At 35.2% G+C, this 15997-nt stretch overlaps 1 protein-coding gene across 1 annotated transcript in view; it reads right to left on the bottom strand.

Moving 5' to 3' along the window:
• The window catches only part of LOC124363631 (carotenoid isomerooxygenase-like), a 30335-nt gene extending 17899 nt beyond the window's left edge, over positions 1 to 12436 (bottom strand). Inside the window, exons 1-5 of the mRNA XM_046818891.1 lie at positions 12380 to 12436; positions 7853 to 7959; positions 7675 to 7782; positions 7417 to 7604; positions 1524 to 1635 (exon numbers count right to left, since the gene is read on the bottom strand). Coding sequence (XP_046674847.1) covers positions 1524 to 1635; positions 7417 to 7604; positions 7675 to 7782; positions 7853 to 7959; positions 12380 to 12436 — 572 coding nt within the window. The remainder of the gene's footprint in view (positions 1 to 1523; positions 1636 to 7416; positions 7605 to 7674; positions 7783 to 7852; positions 7960 to 12379) is intronic.
• Positions 12437 to 15997: the final 3561 nt, after the last annotated feature.

Here is a 15997-nt window from a genome sequence, read left to right as displayed (position 1 = left end):
GAAAGATTTCGCACTGGGGTGTTTATTGCTATTGTTTACAACACAGCTTCGCAGCTCAACAAAAGAAGGGAGGTCAATAAAATCTGGACACAAGATTTAAGGTCTTACAAAATATAGAAGAGAAAAATTCCAAAGAGGTGGCTTGTGAAGCTAAAATGTTAGGAGAAGTATACAAGAACGATATTGATGGACAAGACTTTACCCAGGAATGTAACCATTTCAAACAATGCATGGTCTTGGAGAACCTTTCTAAGATCAAAGATATGTACGCCTACATAAAATCAAAAGGATTAGAGAACACGTTCCCCAATTTGGAGGTCGCTCTCAGGATATTTCTAACCTTACCTGTGACGAACTGCACAGCTGAACGTAGCTTTTCAGCTTTGAAAAGAGTGAAGTCAGAAATTAGATCATCAATGGTTGATGAAAACATTAATGGCTTATTGTTTATTTTACGGGGTATAGGCGTTATGGTAGGGTTTTGGGGGGGGGCGTAGTCAGCTGGCAGGGTCTAAAACGGGCCTGCAAACCGTCATTACTTACATTTAAAATAATCTTCTTCTGATCTAAGGTATTTCCGGCGTTATAATGGTGCTTGCCAGTCCAGTGAGACAAATTTCATAGTTGTAGGAAATCGCGGAGTAGGAAACCAAAATATCAAGAGTTCTTCTACGAGTTGCAACCCATTTGAACTCCTATGGATGTTTCTTTTGATGAACATAAAACACACGTGTGAGACAAATTGCGCCTTTCTAGGACATTGAGAAGGTAAGAAACAAAATATAGTTGTTTTAGAGGTCCAGTCCCTATGAATATTTTTTATAAAAATGCTTCAGTTGCTCTATTTAAGCCATGAAACATAGATGTGCCAATTTTCAACTTTCTGGGATATCAGGACGTTGAAGAATTATTTATGAGAGAGCAGTTCAATTTATATATAGAGAGAGATTTTAAGGGATTAAATGTTCTTAAACAATAAAATTTTTTGAACCAAATAACTTACATATCATTAATATTATTAATCATAAAAAGTATTTAAAATTCAGGAAATATTGGATGCATCAAATCAGAAATTTGAGTTTCACCAGCTGTATAAACAACTATTTTGTATATCTGTAGCACGTCGCAAGGACTTTATTTAATTAAAAGCTAAATGTTTGGAACACACAAGAGGGTGTCCATTACTTATTGAATGTTCAAACAACATACAATTAAGAATATATTATAATATTAATCATTACATTACATTATTAATTCTTATTTTCAGATGAGTTCAACGTTATTCTTTACCAATTATTTAAATTTTACTAGATTTATATTTTTAGTTTTTTAATAATACTAGTAAGTTATAGGTTATAATCACTGATGCTAATCTAAATTCAGATCGGAGGTTATCGAAATATGAAGTTTGAAAAAGCCTTCCATCCGGACTTAATATTCGTACGTCATATAAGTACATATTACTATAATACGAGTAGAATGTATTTTTCTAAAAAAAGGTCACTCATTTTTGGTGCGATTACCTGTGTAATAACGCAGAGCCGTCAAAGAAATGTTGATAAGTGGAGTCGCCGAACTTCAATCTGCCTGGGCCGTTGCGCAAAAGAGTCCCTCGCAACCAAGACGGTATGGTACCTGCAACCGACAAACTTGTCGGAATTTGGTTGTGAAGTAGTTGAGATAATTATATGTAATCTAAACAGATAATCATGTGAATTGAGCTTGAAAATAATGTAAAAAACTGTATTAGATTGTATATGTGTTAAACTATGTGTGTAAAATTAATTTTCAGAAAACAGTATACTATAAGGCACAACGTATTTTAATACAATAAACGCTTAAAACTCATTCCATTACGTATTATAGTTTTTTTTATTATTAATTTTGAACAAATTGCTTATGCTATAATTATGAAAAAATACATCTTTGATATAATTATAAATAAGTTTGGAGGAAAAAAAGAAAATAAACTGTCCCATAGATAACATACCTAAATAAATGTAGTCACAAACGAACCGCATACATATATAGGTTTATATTGGTATCCAGTTATGTCCTACCATGACATAGGAGCTACTGATCCTAATCAAATATCCTTACCACTGCAACGGGGCTTTTATTTTAAATATGAACTTCCCACATCAACCCGTGACCACAGATCAACCGTTTAACAACTTAAAACTAAACATGAACTTTCTCGAGTAATAGGTAATGTGGGTAGAGGTTTAGGGAACCAAAGAAAAGTTACTTAGTTCCTGCTAGTGATTATCTTATTCGGTTCACAAATACTGTATTCATTCCACAATCAGAAGCTTTATGTGTGTCCTGCAAACTGTGAAGAGCGGTTTTCTATCATGGTACTCTGGTTAATCTCAAAATGGTTGGTTAACTGAAAACAGTTAAAAATTATTTAAACGTACGTATTAGAGGTTAAGCCAATTCCAAATTATCACCTGTTAAAGGAAAATGGTAGCTTACGATTGTAGTCTTTAGCAGTTTTTTGACACGATGTAAATCGGAAAATAAGGCAAGAACAACTATTTCAACAGAAAAGTTCATGAAAAGTACATTTTTTTAATAAACTCACACACACACACAAATCCCCTTCTATTCGGCTTTAGTTGGTAGATTGTTTTATACAGGATAGTTCATAAAGGCATGTTTACACTTTTATCTTCTTATTATTTTGTTCCACCCAATTTGTCAAAGGAAGTGCAAAGTACGCAGCTACAGTTTGTCACATTTCATGTAATCAATATTCCAACGGTGCGCTTTCTCAAGTTGCATGGATACAACATATGTGTAGCCGGCCGGCCATACGTTTAAAGCGACGGAACTCGACGTCCTACTTCCTGTGGGTGAGCTATAGGAGAAGGAAATGTCTGGCGTATCCCATTCAATAACAACGTCCCTTAGCATTATATTATTTCCTTTCATGTGATTTTGTTTTTAATTCAAAATTGAGCGAGATAACTATGTAACGATTTTTACACACTTCATTTTTATGAGAGGAGGATACTGGGCGACTACAGTAGTACCCACTATTTATTTTTATGTTATATAATTAGGTTGTAATATAGATACGTACGTATTGTAAATGTAAAAAGTTAAATTTAACATTTACCAGCGCTCACGTGATCAGAGTTTGGGACAGGTGCCACCGTAGCTCACACTGATGGCCAGGGGCATTTCCGATTGGTACTTTTCCCCCCCCCCCCCACTCAGATCACTTCCCAGATCGTCCAAATTGTCCCACGTCAGATCACTTTGGTCGATCTGCCATATCATCTGAGGTCGGGAAAGTATCGAACGGAAATGTCCTTGAGCATTCTTGCGGTTCGTGACCGGCGCCACCTTGTACTTCAGGCGAAAAAACATCCCTCGAGGCTCGCAAAGGGTAACTTAACATTGGTACTGTTTGTAACATACGTATTATAACTTAGTCTAAAACTACTTATATCGCGTAATAATAAGTAGTAGATAGGGACAGACTGGTCACTGGATAATACCAAAGTACTTTTATACGTTATTGTTACTATCAGTGGTGTAGTAGAGCGGAAAAGCGGAAGAACGGCGTGCCTACACTGGCTTTGGCAGTTTTGGCCAATGCTTTGCTGAATATTAGCCTAATTTAGCGTAACATGATTTATATCAATAATTAATCGATACCTTATAAACTACAACTAGATTGGCGTTAATTAATCTTTCTTTACTCTATGTGAATTACTATCTGATTCCAAATATAAGTGCTCTTTCACACGATCCGGCGTCCGCCGCGCGGCGCTCGCCTGGGAAGCTGAATGTTTTCACACGAGGTCGGTTTCGTCCGGCGCGTGTCTTGCGGCGCTCCCATGTTTTGACTGTTCAGTACATGCTCAACTATTGAAATGTTAACACCGCGGAAGAATAAAGTGCTAGCCATGTACTTACTGTGGAGACGGCGAAGAAGAAGGAATAGGCGGTATTGGATTCACCCATAAAAAATAGTATTACAAATTCATAACAACAATGTCAGTGTCCTAAACTTTGCATTAAAATTCGTTTTAGAAATATATTAGTGTTTCATATTTATGCAACTTTTTCCTTCAAATTTGAAATAGCTTTTTAATTTAATTTTTCTCAGGTACTTTTTTGCTAGTTTCCCACAGACCTTCTTTTGACATTTTAACAGTTCTAGTCTTTTTTATTTACCCAGTACTATTCAAATGTAAATAATTCAGTTATTTCTGATGAACACATTTATCACATGCTATGTGTTTAACTATGAAAAACTTCTAAACGGTACTTACCCAACTGTTTCTTTTCTGAAGCGGATTTTTCTTCAAATCCAGGAAATAGCGCATGACAGATTTCTCTCCAAGCTTCCCTGTTCTTGTTTCTGCCTTTACTCCTCTATCGACTTGTCCCACAGCAGTGGTCTTTCTTCCACAAACATAATTAATTTTTCCATGTCAATATCTTCATCAGTCTCGACTGCCACTACCTCTTGTGTTTCACTCATTTTTACTTAAAAAAAAAAAAAACAAACAAAACACTTGAACAAAAACAATACCGAAGTATACGTACGGCTTCACTCTCCAGTGGCAAACCCAAGACTAGAGGTTGGGCCGTGCGGCGCGCGCCGGACCGTGTGAAACCCCCAATATGATACAGAGCCCTTCGCAGAGTAGTCCGGCGTGGACGCCGCGTGTCAGGCGTAGGGGAGTCCGGCGGGAATTTGTGCGCCGCGCGGCGTCTGCGCCGTGCGGCGAGCGCCTGATGTCGTGTGGAAAGACTCATCTACTCCCATAGCCCAACGCCGTATCAGGCTCGCGCCGCACGGCGCGCGCCGGATCATGTGAAAGAGCACTAACACATCGTATACTCAAAATTGTGTGTAGAATATTGCAGACCACGCGACTTAGGTGATCGCCTGCCGGTGGCGGGTTGATCCTCCGCTCCCTCTTTGCTCTTCTCATACCCCACCCCCACCCCACCGGGCTGTCTGTCTTGTCGTGCATCCAGCGTCCAAAGTTCTGGTGACGTGTCTGTGTGTCTATCTATCTTCATTGTATTGCCTTTGTGCGTTACGTCAGTCATTACGCTTAACGGAGTTGACAACTATTCAAAGGATTATTATATGGGCATAATAATAAAGACAACATCAATAATAAAAACACTTCTGTCATTCTTCACTAGATAAAATAAAGACATAAGTGATCACCGTTTTTCTTCTTTAAGCAAAAAGATTTTTCTTCACAATCAGCAGGCCATTTGAAAAATGAGACCATATCTGATAAAGCAGAGAAGGAAACTATCGAAAACCTCTATATCATGATAAAATGTACGTATCCAACCTCTAATCCACCATTAAAATATTTAGATCAGCTTACAATCTTCAAGTCTGTACGTGATTGGCCCTCCACGGGATGATTTGAACCCGTGATCTCTCAGTTAGAGAGCCTAGACTATATCCATTCGCTTACCGAGGAGAGCTCAGTAAAAATTTGTATGCTTCTATACTCCAAACCACATCCTCTATCAGCTGTTGTGTAGAATATTTGTTTCGACAAAGAAATTAAATAAAAAAGAGGAATAGAGATTGATCTTATATTTAGATCATATTGTTGCCTTGATTTTAAAATTAGCTGATTTGCAATTTCAACATTCCTTCAATTTCAGTTAGTTCCAGAATTCGGTTCAAAAATTATTCCTTTTAGGCTTAAGCAATTTTCGAAATGATTAGGGTTATGTCAAATCGTATGCGTGATTAGTTATTCTTACTCTTAAAATAGGGATTGTTAATATAATCTTTGGAACACAATTTCCATGTATATACACATACATCCATTGGACTGAGAAGACTGAGAAGCCTACTACAGTCAAAAAGCCTCTACGTCTAAAATTTTATTCCACTTCGGGTATTAGAGAGAGAATGAAAAATCTTATGTATCTAATCGGTATCGTATGCCTCATCACTCAAGACGAACGTGATGTCCGCTACTAGTACTAGACACTAGTCTAGTATATTACTTTATGGTTTCATTTGCAATGATCACGGTTTCACTGCTCTCGATTGTTTATAACATTGTAGTCACGAAGCGAATGGTTTCTTTGAATCATATAGTTCCTAGTCCCATCGTTTTTGTTCTGTGACCTACTGTGGATATGCTGATCCACAATGTCAATGAAAACCTATTTTTACTACCTTACATATATAGGCTACATTTTCAATTTCATTCTTAAGTAAAATCCAGAATAAAATAATCAGTTTAAATTTGTGAGAGCTACCACCAGTGCCGCAATCCCCTATAGGCCCACTAGGCCCAGGCCTAGGGCGCAAAATTTTAGGGGCGCAAAAGTTTAAAGTACACAAAAGAAAAAAGTTGCGGCGGCGGGTGGTGTTGGCGCTCGGCAATTGGATGTTTGCCCAAAACACCAAACTTTCTTATCTTGTACAAAGTATTTATATCGAAGCTGCAAAATTAATTTTTTCATCAAATAAAATATGTTTCAAATTATCTTATGTGTACTCATGTTATTATTTCTAGCTGTATTTTACGTTTTTTTCATTTTTTGATAGAAATAAAATAAAAGACTTTAAAAACTCATATATATATACTATTGTAATTATCTTTCATCAAAATTACATAATTCAGAAAATTACTGGATTTCTACGTCAGTGTAATCAGAGTCCTCTGGGGGGGGGGGGGGGCGCTCTTTGGTCTGTAGGCTTAGGGGCGCCGAATTTGTAAATGCGGCCCTGGCTACCACCCATTACAAAAGTTAGATAATATTATTTGTTTAACGAAGCTGATATTAATCCATGCAAATACAAAGCAATGTGACATTGAGTGTGTAGAACTCTATCAGCTATTTTACAGATTCTAGAGTCAAGTCTGTGACAACGTCAGATATCAGACACTGCACTAAGCGGAAGTTTAAATAGGGCTAAACTCAACATTGCTAACCTTTTTAAAGGTTTTCTAGTTGTCTGAGAGGCCCACGCGGTGTTCCTTTCAAACATTCCTTTCCACCATTCATCACTTACTGGATGAAAAATTCTTTTGATATTACAGTTGAGCTAACAGTTTAATATATTTTCCATCCCTCTAGTATTTTCTACAGTCAGCATTAAACAACGTCAGGACTACCATGTCGCATACACGATGGCTTTGGTAATTTACTGTACTGATTCAAGGGGGAAAAAACGTGTACAAAATAATATTTTTATAAAACATTTTATCATACTCATACTAATATAGTCGGGCAAAAACATGTCATTCTATGGACTAATAGACTCTCAAAATGTCCAGCAATATAGTGCATTACTTTTATCCACAGATTAATAAATAATAGGTTGTTACAGTGAAAATATTTAATTTTATACATTTATTATAAGTGATTTGGTTCAATATGTTTTGTGCTATAGCTCACCTGTGGTTTTCCCATGGATAGGTTCAAGTATCTCCTTTTCACAATTCCGCATGTAAGTGGATGTGTCATAGTTTGGGTACAAAGGCTCTCCAGTTTCCTGCCTTCTCCTCAGCTCTGCCAGTCCAGCGGCCCCCGAGGTGTCCAATATCTGCCTGACAGCATTCACTGCTTCCACGTTGCTTCTCCCCCTGTTAATGTAATCCTTTTATTAATACTTGTCTAGTCCGCATATAAGTGGATGTGTCATAGTTTGGGTACAAAGGCCCTCCAGCCTCCTGCCTTCTCCTCAACTCTGCCAGTCCAGCGGCCCCCGAGGTGTCCACTATCTGCCTGACAGCATTCACTGCTTCCACGTTGCCTCTCCCCCTGTTAATGTAATCCTTTTATTAATACTTGTCTAGTCCGCATGTAAGTGGATGTGTCATAGTTTGGGTACAAAGGCTCTCCAGCTTCCTGCCTTCTCCTCAGCTCTGCCAGTCCAGCGGCCCCCGAGGTGTCCAATATCTGCCTGACAGCATTCACTGCTTCCACGTTGCCTCTCCCCTGTTAATGTAATCCTTTCATTAATACTTGGCTAGTCCACATGTAAGTGGATGTGTCATAGTTTGGGTACAAAGACTGTCCAGCTTCCTGCCTTCTCCTCAGTTCTGCCAGTCCAGCGGCCCCCGAAGAGACGGAAGATGAAGACAACTCATCCTACAATGATAGGCACTATTACTTTGATTTTTTCCTTGAATACTAACATTTTTCCCTCTTTTCACGAAAATGTAGTTCGTTTAAAACTCAATGCACATTTTTAGAAACCTAACTCCCCAATATTTATTAAATTCTATTTTTTTATTAACAAAAACAAAAATAAAATGTAATAATTATTGGAGTGTTTCTTTACAAATTAAGTATTTGATTCCGATAAGAAGAAGCTGGTAAAATGTAATTACATAACAGTTAATTGTTTTACCTTTGAAAATAACACTTTTTACATTCAAAATTATTTTATTTTTGAGTAAAATTTAAAATTTCTGTGTTACGAACTAGATATTAAGGCTATTTTTTAAATAAAAAAATAATGCTCTATTTTAAATGGTTACAGAATTATCTTGACATAGATTTTATACGTCTTTTGGACTTCTCATCACTCGTCATCCCATTATTTATCACGCATAAATTCGCCAGGTTATAAAATAAAAACAAAATTTAATCAATATTGTTTAAAAATTCATAACAAGATAAAATGTCATAATCACTCGGAATTGAGTTATGTTATACTAATTTGTCCTACTTCACCTTCGTTGTAGCAATGTGTAGCAATTAATTACATTTCTCGCATTTAGATGAACACAAGAACCAAATTTCCTGCAGACCTATTAATTTTCACACTCCAAGGGCATTAAACTATTGTCAAGAAATCGTCGTGAGCAACAGGCTTCTCGTTGGTAAATATTGCACATAAAACATTTCACTACCTTTTATGTATTCATGTCAACATTCAATCATGTATTCAAATGTGTATTGCAGTTCCTCAGCCAGCACTGTACCTGTATGTGTACTGAAGGATGTATCTAATATATGAGACCAGTACCAGTTTATTAGCATATCGAAATGTTATTTTAAATTACTTTATTTTTTCTTGTTTATATTTAGTTAGTTTAATTATTTAATTTTGTAAATTTTTATATAGTATTTGTTGTTATCTGAAGAAGTATGCTAAAGACATACGAAAATTTATAAAGTGTTTACCAATATTTGGTTTTTTATTTTTATTTTTGCATGAAGAGAATACATATTGATATATATATATATATATATATATATATATATATATATATATACATATATATATACATATATATATATATATATATATATATATATATATATATATACATATATATATATATATATATATATTATATATATATATATATATATATATATATATTAAACCCATATGTGACAGATACGGTCAAATACAAAATAATTGAATCGGAAAAAGTAAAGGAAAGCGCTCTGTGGTGTAATGGTAGCACATTCATCCGGCAAGTGAGAGATCCGGGTTCGACTCCCGGCGGAGCAAGTACTTTTTGTGATTCAATGTTTATTGAAATTAAATAAGGCTATTGCCATTTATACAATTTAATATATATATATATATATATATAATACATGGGACATAACTGTAAAAATGAACGGTTACGGTTTCGTAAAGATGTAAATAATACAAACTATATGCTTTTAATATTCTATGCTTTTCCAACTCTTTACATAGTAGACAATTACTTTTTGTTTTGTTCATTTCATCAGGTATGAAACATTCTCTCGAGTGAATCCATTTCATATTTTAATAAAACTGAATTTCATAAGATGTATATTTTAATGTAATAGTTGTTTGTTCCACCTCTTTTTTACCCGGTGGTATATCATCGAACACTGCCGTAGTGTTCCTCCAAAATCTTTATATTAAAAATAATAAGAAGGAAACGGCCTAACATTTTTATTTCAAACATATATTTATTATTTTCATAAGAAATTACAGTAAATTTGTTTTTTGTGAAACTACTACTTTTATTAGATTTTATTTTGTTTATGTACCGTAATTAACCTTCAGTAGCACAGATTGTACAGTGAGAATGCCTACACACTCAGGAATAAATACCTATTGTTTATAGCACTGTGTCCATATGGCTACACTGGGCTGTAACGAGTTAAACAATTGATATACTAGCTGCTTTAACTCTTAATAACCCAGATTTTAAAATGAGACACCACACTAGTAGTACTGTCCACGGTACTGTGGCCATAGCCTACATACACTAGCTTGTTATGGGTTAACCCGAAACTATAGAGTTCAGAAAAAAAGACAAATCTAGTTTTACATAATATTTTTTACTAAAGAAATGAACGCAGTTTTAAAGACTTTCAGCTTTTACTTTCTGAGTATTAGTATTATAGTATTACAGAAGTTTCGGAGTAGTATAACAAATACCTATTTTATACCTTTATTTTAAATATGCACAAAAGTGTGAGGAAAAGTCCATTTCGGTATTGCTTGCAGAGTTACAGTTGATTTCCGGAAGTTCTGCAGATTGGTGATCCAAATGCAAGAAGAGGGGGAATATGGATCTTTTGATAAATTACACATTTATAAAGAAGAAATATTCAGCTCTCCGGCAATTACTTCGTTGTATGAGCTGTTTTCTCCGTGGCGACAGCCCTCTGACTTGTTTCCTTTACACTTATTTATCTAAAACTGCTCTATTTACGAAAAACCATTAACGTAAATAGTTTTAAATATTGGTTAACAGTCCAAAACATTTATTTAAAACATATTTTTCTTATTCGTCTGCATAACATTTACAAAGGGTGCATAACGAAAACAAAAATTCAATTTCTCTCTTGCGCTGCAGTTAACTCTATTCATATTTCATAAGGTGTTTAGACAAACTATAATGATTTTTTAAATCGAATTTTAAACAAAAATAAATACAATAAGTTTTAAACATTTACATTCATTCTATTATCATTGTAGTAATGCAGACTTCATAGAAGACATTTTCAAAGGGGGTTGAGGGAATTATAATGGAAAAACTTTGGGGAAATCACATCTTGCAATAGGACACCAGCGGAGGAAATTTCACCTCTTCGGGAAATACTTCCCAAATATATCCAACATATGGTGGATTTTAACTTTTACTAACCGAACAATCAGGAAACCTTAGCAGAGGCAAGCTGTATCGGCTCTGACCGTACAAGGGCAAAAACTGTACCGAAACTAAATGTATAAAAACACAATTCTGCACATTTTCCACTTATCGTCCAATTTATGTAAATGATGTATGACTAATTTATTACATAGTTCAATTAAAAAACTTTGTGGGTAGAACAGGGATAGTTACACTTATGGAAAAAGCTATAAACTGAATGGATTATAGTTAAAGAGAATAACCACCGGCCCACCAAAGTTGTCTTCATTTGTCACAAAGCATTGCAGAAGTATAGGATTGTCTCGTCCTCCCGAACAGATGTGTCACAGGGTCGACACACTGTCTGCAGACAAAGACGAATACACAAGTTAAAGTACAAACACAGTTCGCAATAATCAGAGTCACTTAGCATCAAGGGTGAGGGGGGGAATTACATGGAAAATTCCTAAACTATATTTAAACGTTGTTCGATGTGGACAGGACCCACACCTTGGGATAAAGCAGTCAAATAATATGTTTTAAAAGGGAAGGGCGACGGCATAATGTGTTCGACCTTAAACGAGCGACTATCTCTCTCTGAGATTAACTCCCCCACAATTCTACCCAAGAGGGGAGCGAGGACGCTACGATGAGATCACGTGATTTTCAATTGCGTCTTAGAACGACATTCGATATTGCCCCGACCAGTCAGGGACGAACGTTTAGAGCTTCTACATCATCTGTCTCCATGCAGCCAGCCAATGTAGCTATTGAGGATTTTTTATATCACAAATAGAAATAACAAACTAATTTGAAGTCTCAACTCGGACTGAATATATGTTCACAACATAAACATGAACTTCTGTGTTGAACGATACCGTATTAATTGAACCTGCCTTTCCATACCGTTGCATACTGAACTTTTGTGACTGTATGCTTTCCAAAATTTTTACTAGTTGTTCAGTGTAGACAAAACTTCTAGAAGCTGATGGGTATTTTCTCAAAAACCTCCTGCTGACAACTACTAGAGTTTACACCAAAAATCAGTTGATCTCTTATATGTTCCTTCAAGGTGTTACTGAACGAACATTTAGTTGACTTCACGAAAATCAACAACTCGCTCGCTTTCGTATCTGTACATTTGATTAAATTATAGTTGGTCACATAATGAATTATCAGGCCTCCCATATCGCTTTGAAAGTACTAAAATCAGTTCTGCACTTGAAGCCTCCTCAATTTTACTTGGAAAAAATAATCAACAATTTAAAAGGCTCGGAACTAACCTTTGCCAACAGGTAATCACATCTGAGCTTGTCATTCTTTATTCTGCATCTCTTCATTGCCAGGTTGAATCGTTTGACCAAATACTCCCATTCTTCGGTCGTAGGATTGAAGATGTCGACTTGCAGATCCTTTACTACAGTATTAGAATATCAAGCCCACTCGTATATTACCATCATTGTATTGCTCCGATTCACTTTTTTCAACTACGTCTTGCTGTCTTCTGTTTATTTGATTTTTCCTTGTCTCCATATTTTATATCACAAATAGAAATAATGAACTAATCTGAAGTCTCAACTCTACTTTGAATGTATTTTCACAATATAAACATAGATAATAAAAAAGTAAGTGTAACAAATGATAATGATTATACCAGTGATGCAACAGGATTATATAATTATACCACTTCAAATACAAAAGATTATTATAACATTGAAGTTATATTTAATATTAAAAATGAAATGCAATTAATTAAATTAAATTAAAAATGCTTTTATTACAGACGTGGAGTTAGGGCTTTCTCTACCATTGAACCTCATATAATGTACCTACAGTAAATAACTAAATAAGTGAATACAGAAACATGTAAAATGTTAACATACTTAAACTTCAAAGTAAAATGTAAATTAATTGCTTAATTCACATAAAATAACCCATAAACCTAATAATATAATTCTTAACGAAAGATAAAGAAAAGAAGCTAATAATGTAAAAGAGAGAAAAATAACAATAACACATTCAACAGCTCCAAACACACTGTCTGACCTCTCACACCGCAACCACCACCCCCTCATTACCACAACAGTCCCCCCAGTAACAAGTACCTGACCCTTGTCCCGAAGCACGCACGACCCACAATACTTCTAATATCACCAGGGAGAGCGTTCCAAAAGCAAAAACCCTGAAAAGTAAAGGGTTTACTAAAAGATTTAGATTTTTTGGTTCTATGTACATTATGAAGGAACAATGTTATATACGAGATTATACATATGCGTTTGTTAAATGTCATTCTCCAGAAGCACGGGAGGACAATATACATTTTGAATACACGATTGTCAGATGTCGTGAATACATAAAAGGCGTTGAAGGAAGTAGAAATGTTTATTTCTAACTCATTAATGGTAAATAAAATGCTTTTTGCATTTAGGCCTAGACGTTTCTAAACACTACAATCAATTTGATACAGTCAATGGTCTCCATGGCAACATTTCTGTATGCCGTAATTTTTAAAAATGCGAAGGTTGAGACATAAATTAACTAGTCTAGTTTTTGAAATCCTACGGTAACCATGCGTCATGGTTGACGCACCATGCGCGCAGCGTCACTGCTACTTTTTTACTTCATCTTAGAGTGCTCAAACTATGCACTATACTATGCATAAACTGAATTATAAAGTATACAGGTATAATTTTCTTAGGATAAAGTTCCTCCAATTATGTGAGTACACAATGAAAAGTAGGTTATATATTTTCGAGTATAAGCTATGGACTTTGAATCCAGCACAATGTTTAAAAAAGTATGAAACTATTTAACGATTTTTATGTAGTTGGAAATTGCGCTTATTTGGGGATTATTTTTTTAAATTTTAAATACGAATAAGTTTCCTACGGTAGGTCTTGTAGTTTTGTAAAGTATTCATTCCTCCAAAAGAATTTTTGCAGTAAAGTGTTTTCCAGTTCATCTGTTATACTAATCTTTTTCAGAGATGTTATAACTAACCCTCTCTCAATGAACTGTAACGCACATATTTTCGATGGTAATTTGACTATAAAACATGTATCGATATGGATTTGTGGTAATATGTGTACATCAAATATAGATGTCAGTTAATAAGATACCAATGAAGTAATAAATTTTAAACAGTAATACTTTTGTAAAGGTACGTATTTGTATTGATAGAAAAGCTAGCATGAAATATCATTTTCATCCTTCTAAATGCCAAAGTTGAAAATACTATCGATTTTGAATTAATAGTCGATTCCTGTCGGTATTCCTAAGCTCTATGTGATGACAATCGATGTTCACCTGATGAGACGCGACGTGACGCACGAATATGTAGAGTGAGTGAAGATTCAATGACCATAATAATAGTAAAGGAACAGTAAGAAAGTGAATAAGAAGAAGTACACAAAGAAGACATTAATCCACCCAGCTCACCCAAAGAACCCTACGTTCGGAGGACAAAACCCCGTTCTTTTTCAACTCGTTCTAATTCAACCTTCCAACCGAATCTTGTTACCATTTTAATTTAACAGTTTAAATATGCGTGCAAACTTATTTTAAATGTTTGTTAACAATATTTTCCCTATTGTTATAATTTGGGGTCAACATAATTAAGGGATCAGTACTCCAAATAAATAACTCTGTGTGTGTGTGTGTGTGTGTGTGTGTGTGTGTGTGTGTGTGTGTGTGTGTGTGTGTGTGTGTGTGTTTTATCCCATATTATAGTAATTAATTTTAAAAATGAAAGGTCCTTGTATATATACCTGACTGAATCGTACTTCTAGCATGAACCATTAATTGGTTTTAAGGTTTGAGACATTTTGATGGGGACTACCCAATGAGCTGACTTATAAATGATGAGCTATACTTATAAAGATAAACATTTTAAGATTAAAAATCTAACAATAGAATAAAATTCTGACTGTGCCGACCCTTTGGGAGTTCCTCCAGAGGATACGATGGAAGTCTCAGCCTTACCGTCAGTGCGTATGATCTCTTTTTAACCACTTTTTGCTTGCTCTATCCTTTACCTCCACAACAACTCTTTGTTTTCCTTAAAAAAAAAATAAAAAAGTAAAACTAATTGAATTACCTTCTAATTATTTATTAATTTTGCGAGTCTGATTACTCTTATTTTATTCTTTTATACCAAAAGATTGGCTTTATAAAATACCAATACATGTATAATAACCAATTTTAAACAATAATACTAACTATAAAGTACATCAACCCATGACAAAAATTTAGTAGTAGTTATACTAATCAACCAATTCACCTTAAAACCCCAACGCAGAAGATAAAATTGCAAAACAATTTAACCTATTTTCTGGTAAGATTTACACACCACACTGCAAAATGAGTAAATGTAGCTTCTTCTGATTTAACTACTATACACATCAGAGATTTGAATTAGTACCTGGAACTGTTTTTGTTCTTGTTTCAGATTTTGAGACTACAAAATACACTCTAACAGCTTATATGTAGAAGCAAAACACTACAAGAATGCCGGAAGCTACTACCAACCAAACTTTGAAAGCTTAGGGTTGGTAGTTTAAGCTACCAACCGTAAAACTGGTGAACAGACTTCAGGATACAGTTCTAGAACTGGTTTTTTTTTTTTTTTTTTGTTCTCTTAAGACAAGAAGCTTATAAATTGCACTTAGTCCTGTAAGAACCTTTGCGCTGCTTCCAGAGTGATAGCATATTCAGGATGGGTAAGGTTAGGGAGTAGGGGCTGCCTCCTATCGAGATCCATGAGGAAGAATTAGGGCACTACATCTCAAAGTCATCCCGGAAGAAGGGGAGGCCAGCTCTGAACCAGCCTCTCGAGTCAAAGTAGGCAGGGGGTGGCATACCCTTGTTGAGGTTAACAAGAGCCTCTGAGGTAAGGGAACAAA

This window comes from Homalodisca vitripennis, chromosome 5, assembly GCF_021130785.1.
Source record: "Homalodisca vitripennis isolate AUS2020 chromosome 5, UT_GWSS_2.1, whole genome shotgun sequence".
NCBI lineage: Eukaryota > Metazoa > Arthropoda > Insecta > Hemiptera > Cicadellidae > Homalodisca > Homalodisca vitripennis.
Note: the sequence above shows the minus strand (reverse complement) of the source record. Positions and strands in the feature narration are given on the sequence as shown.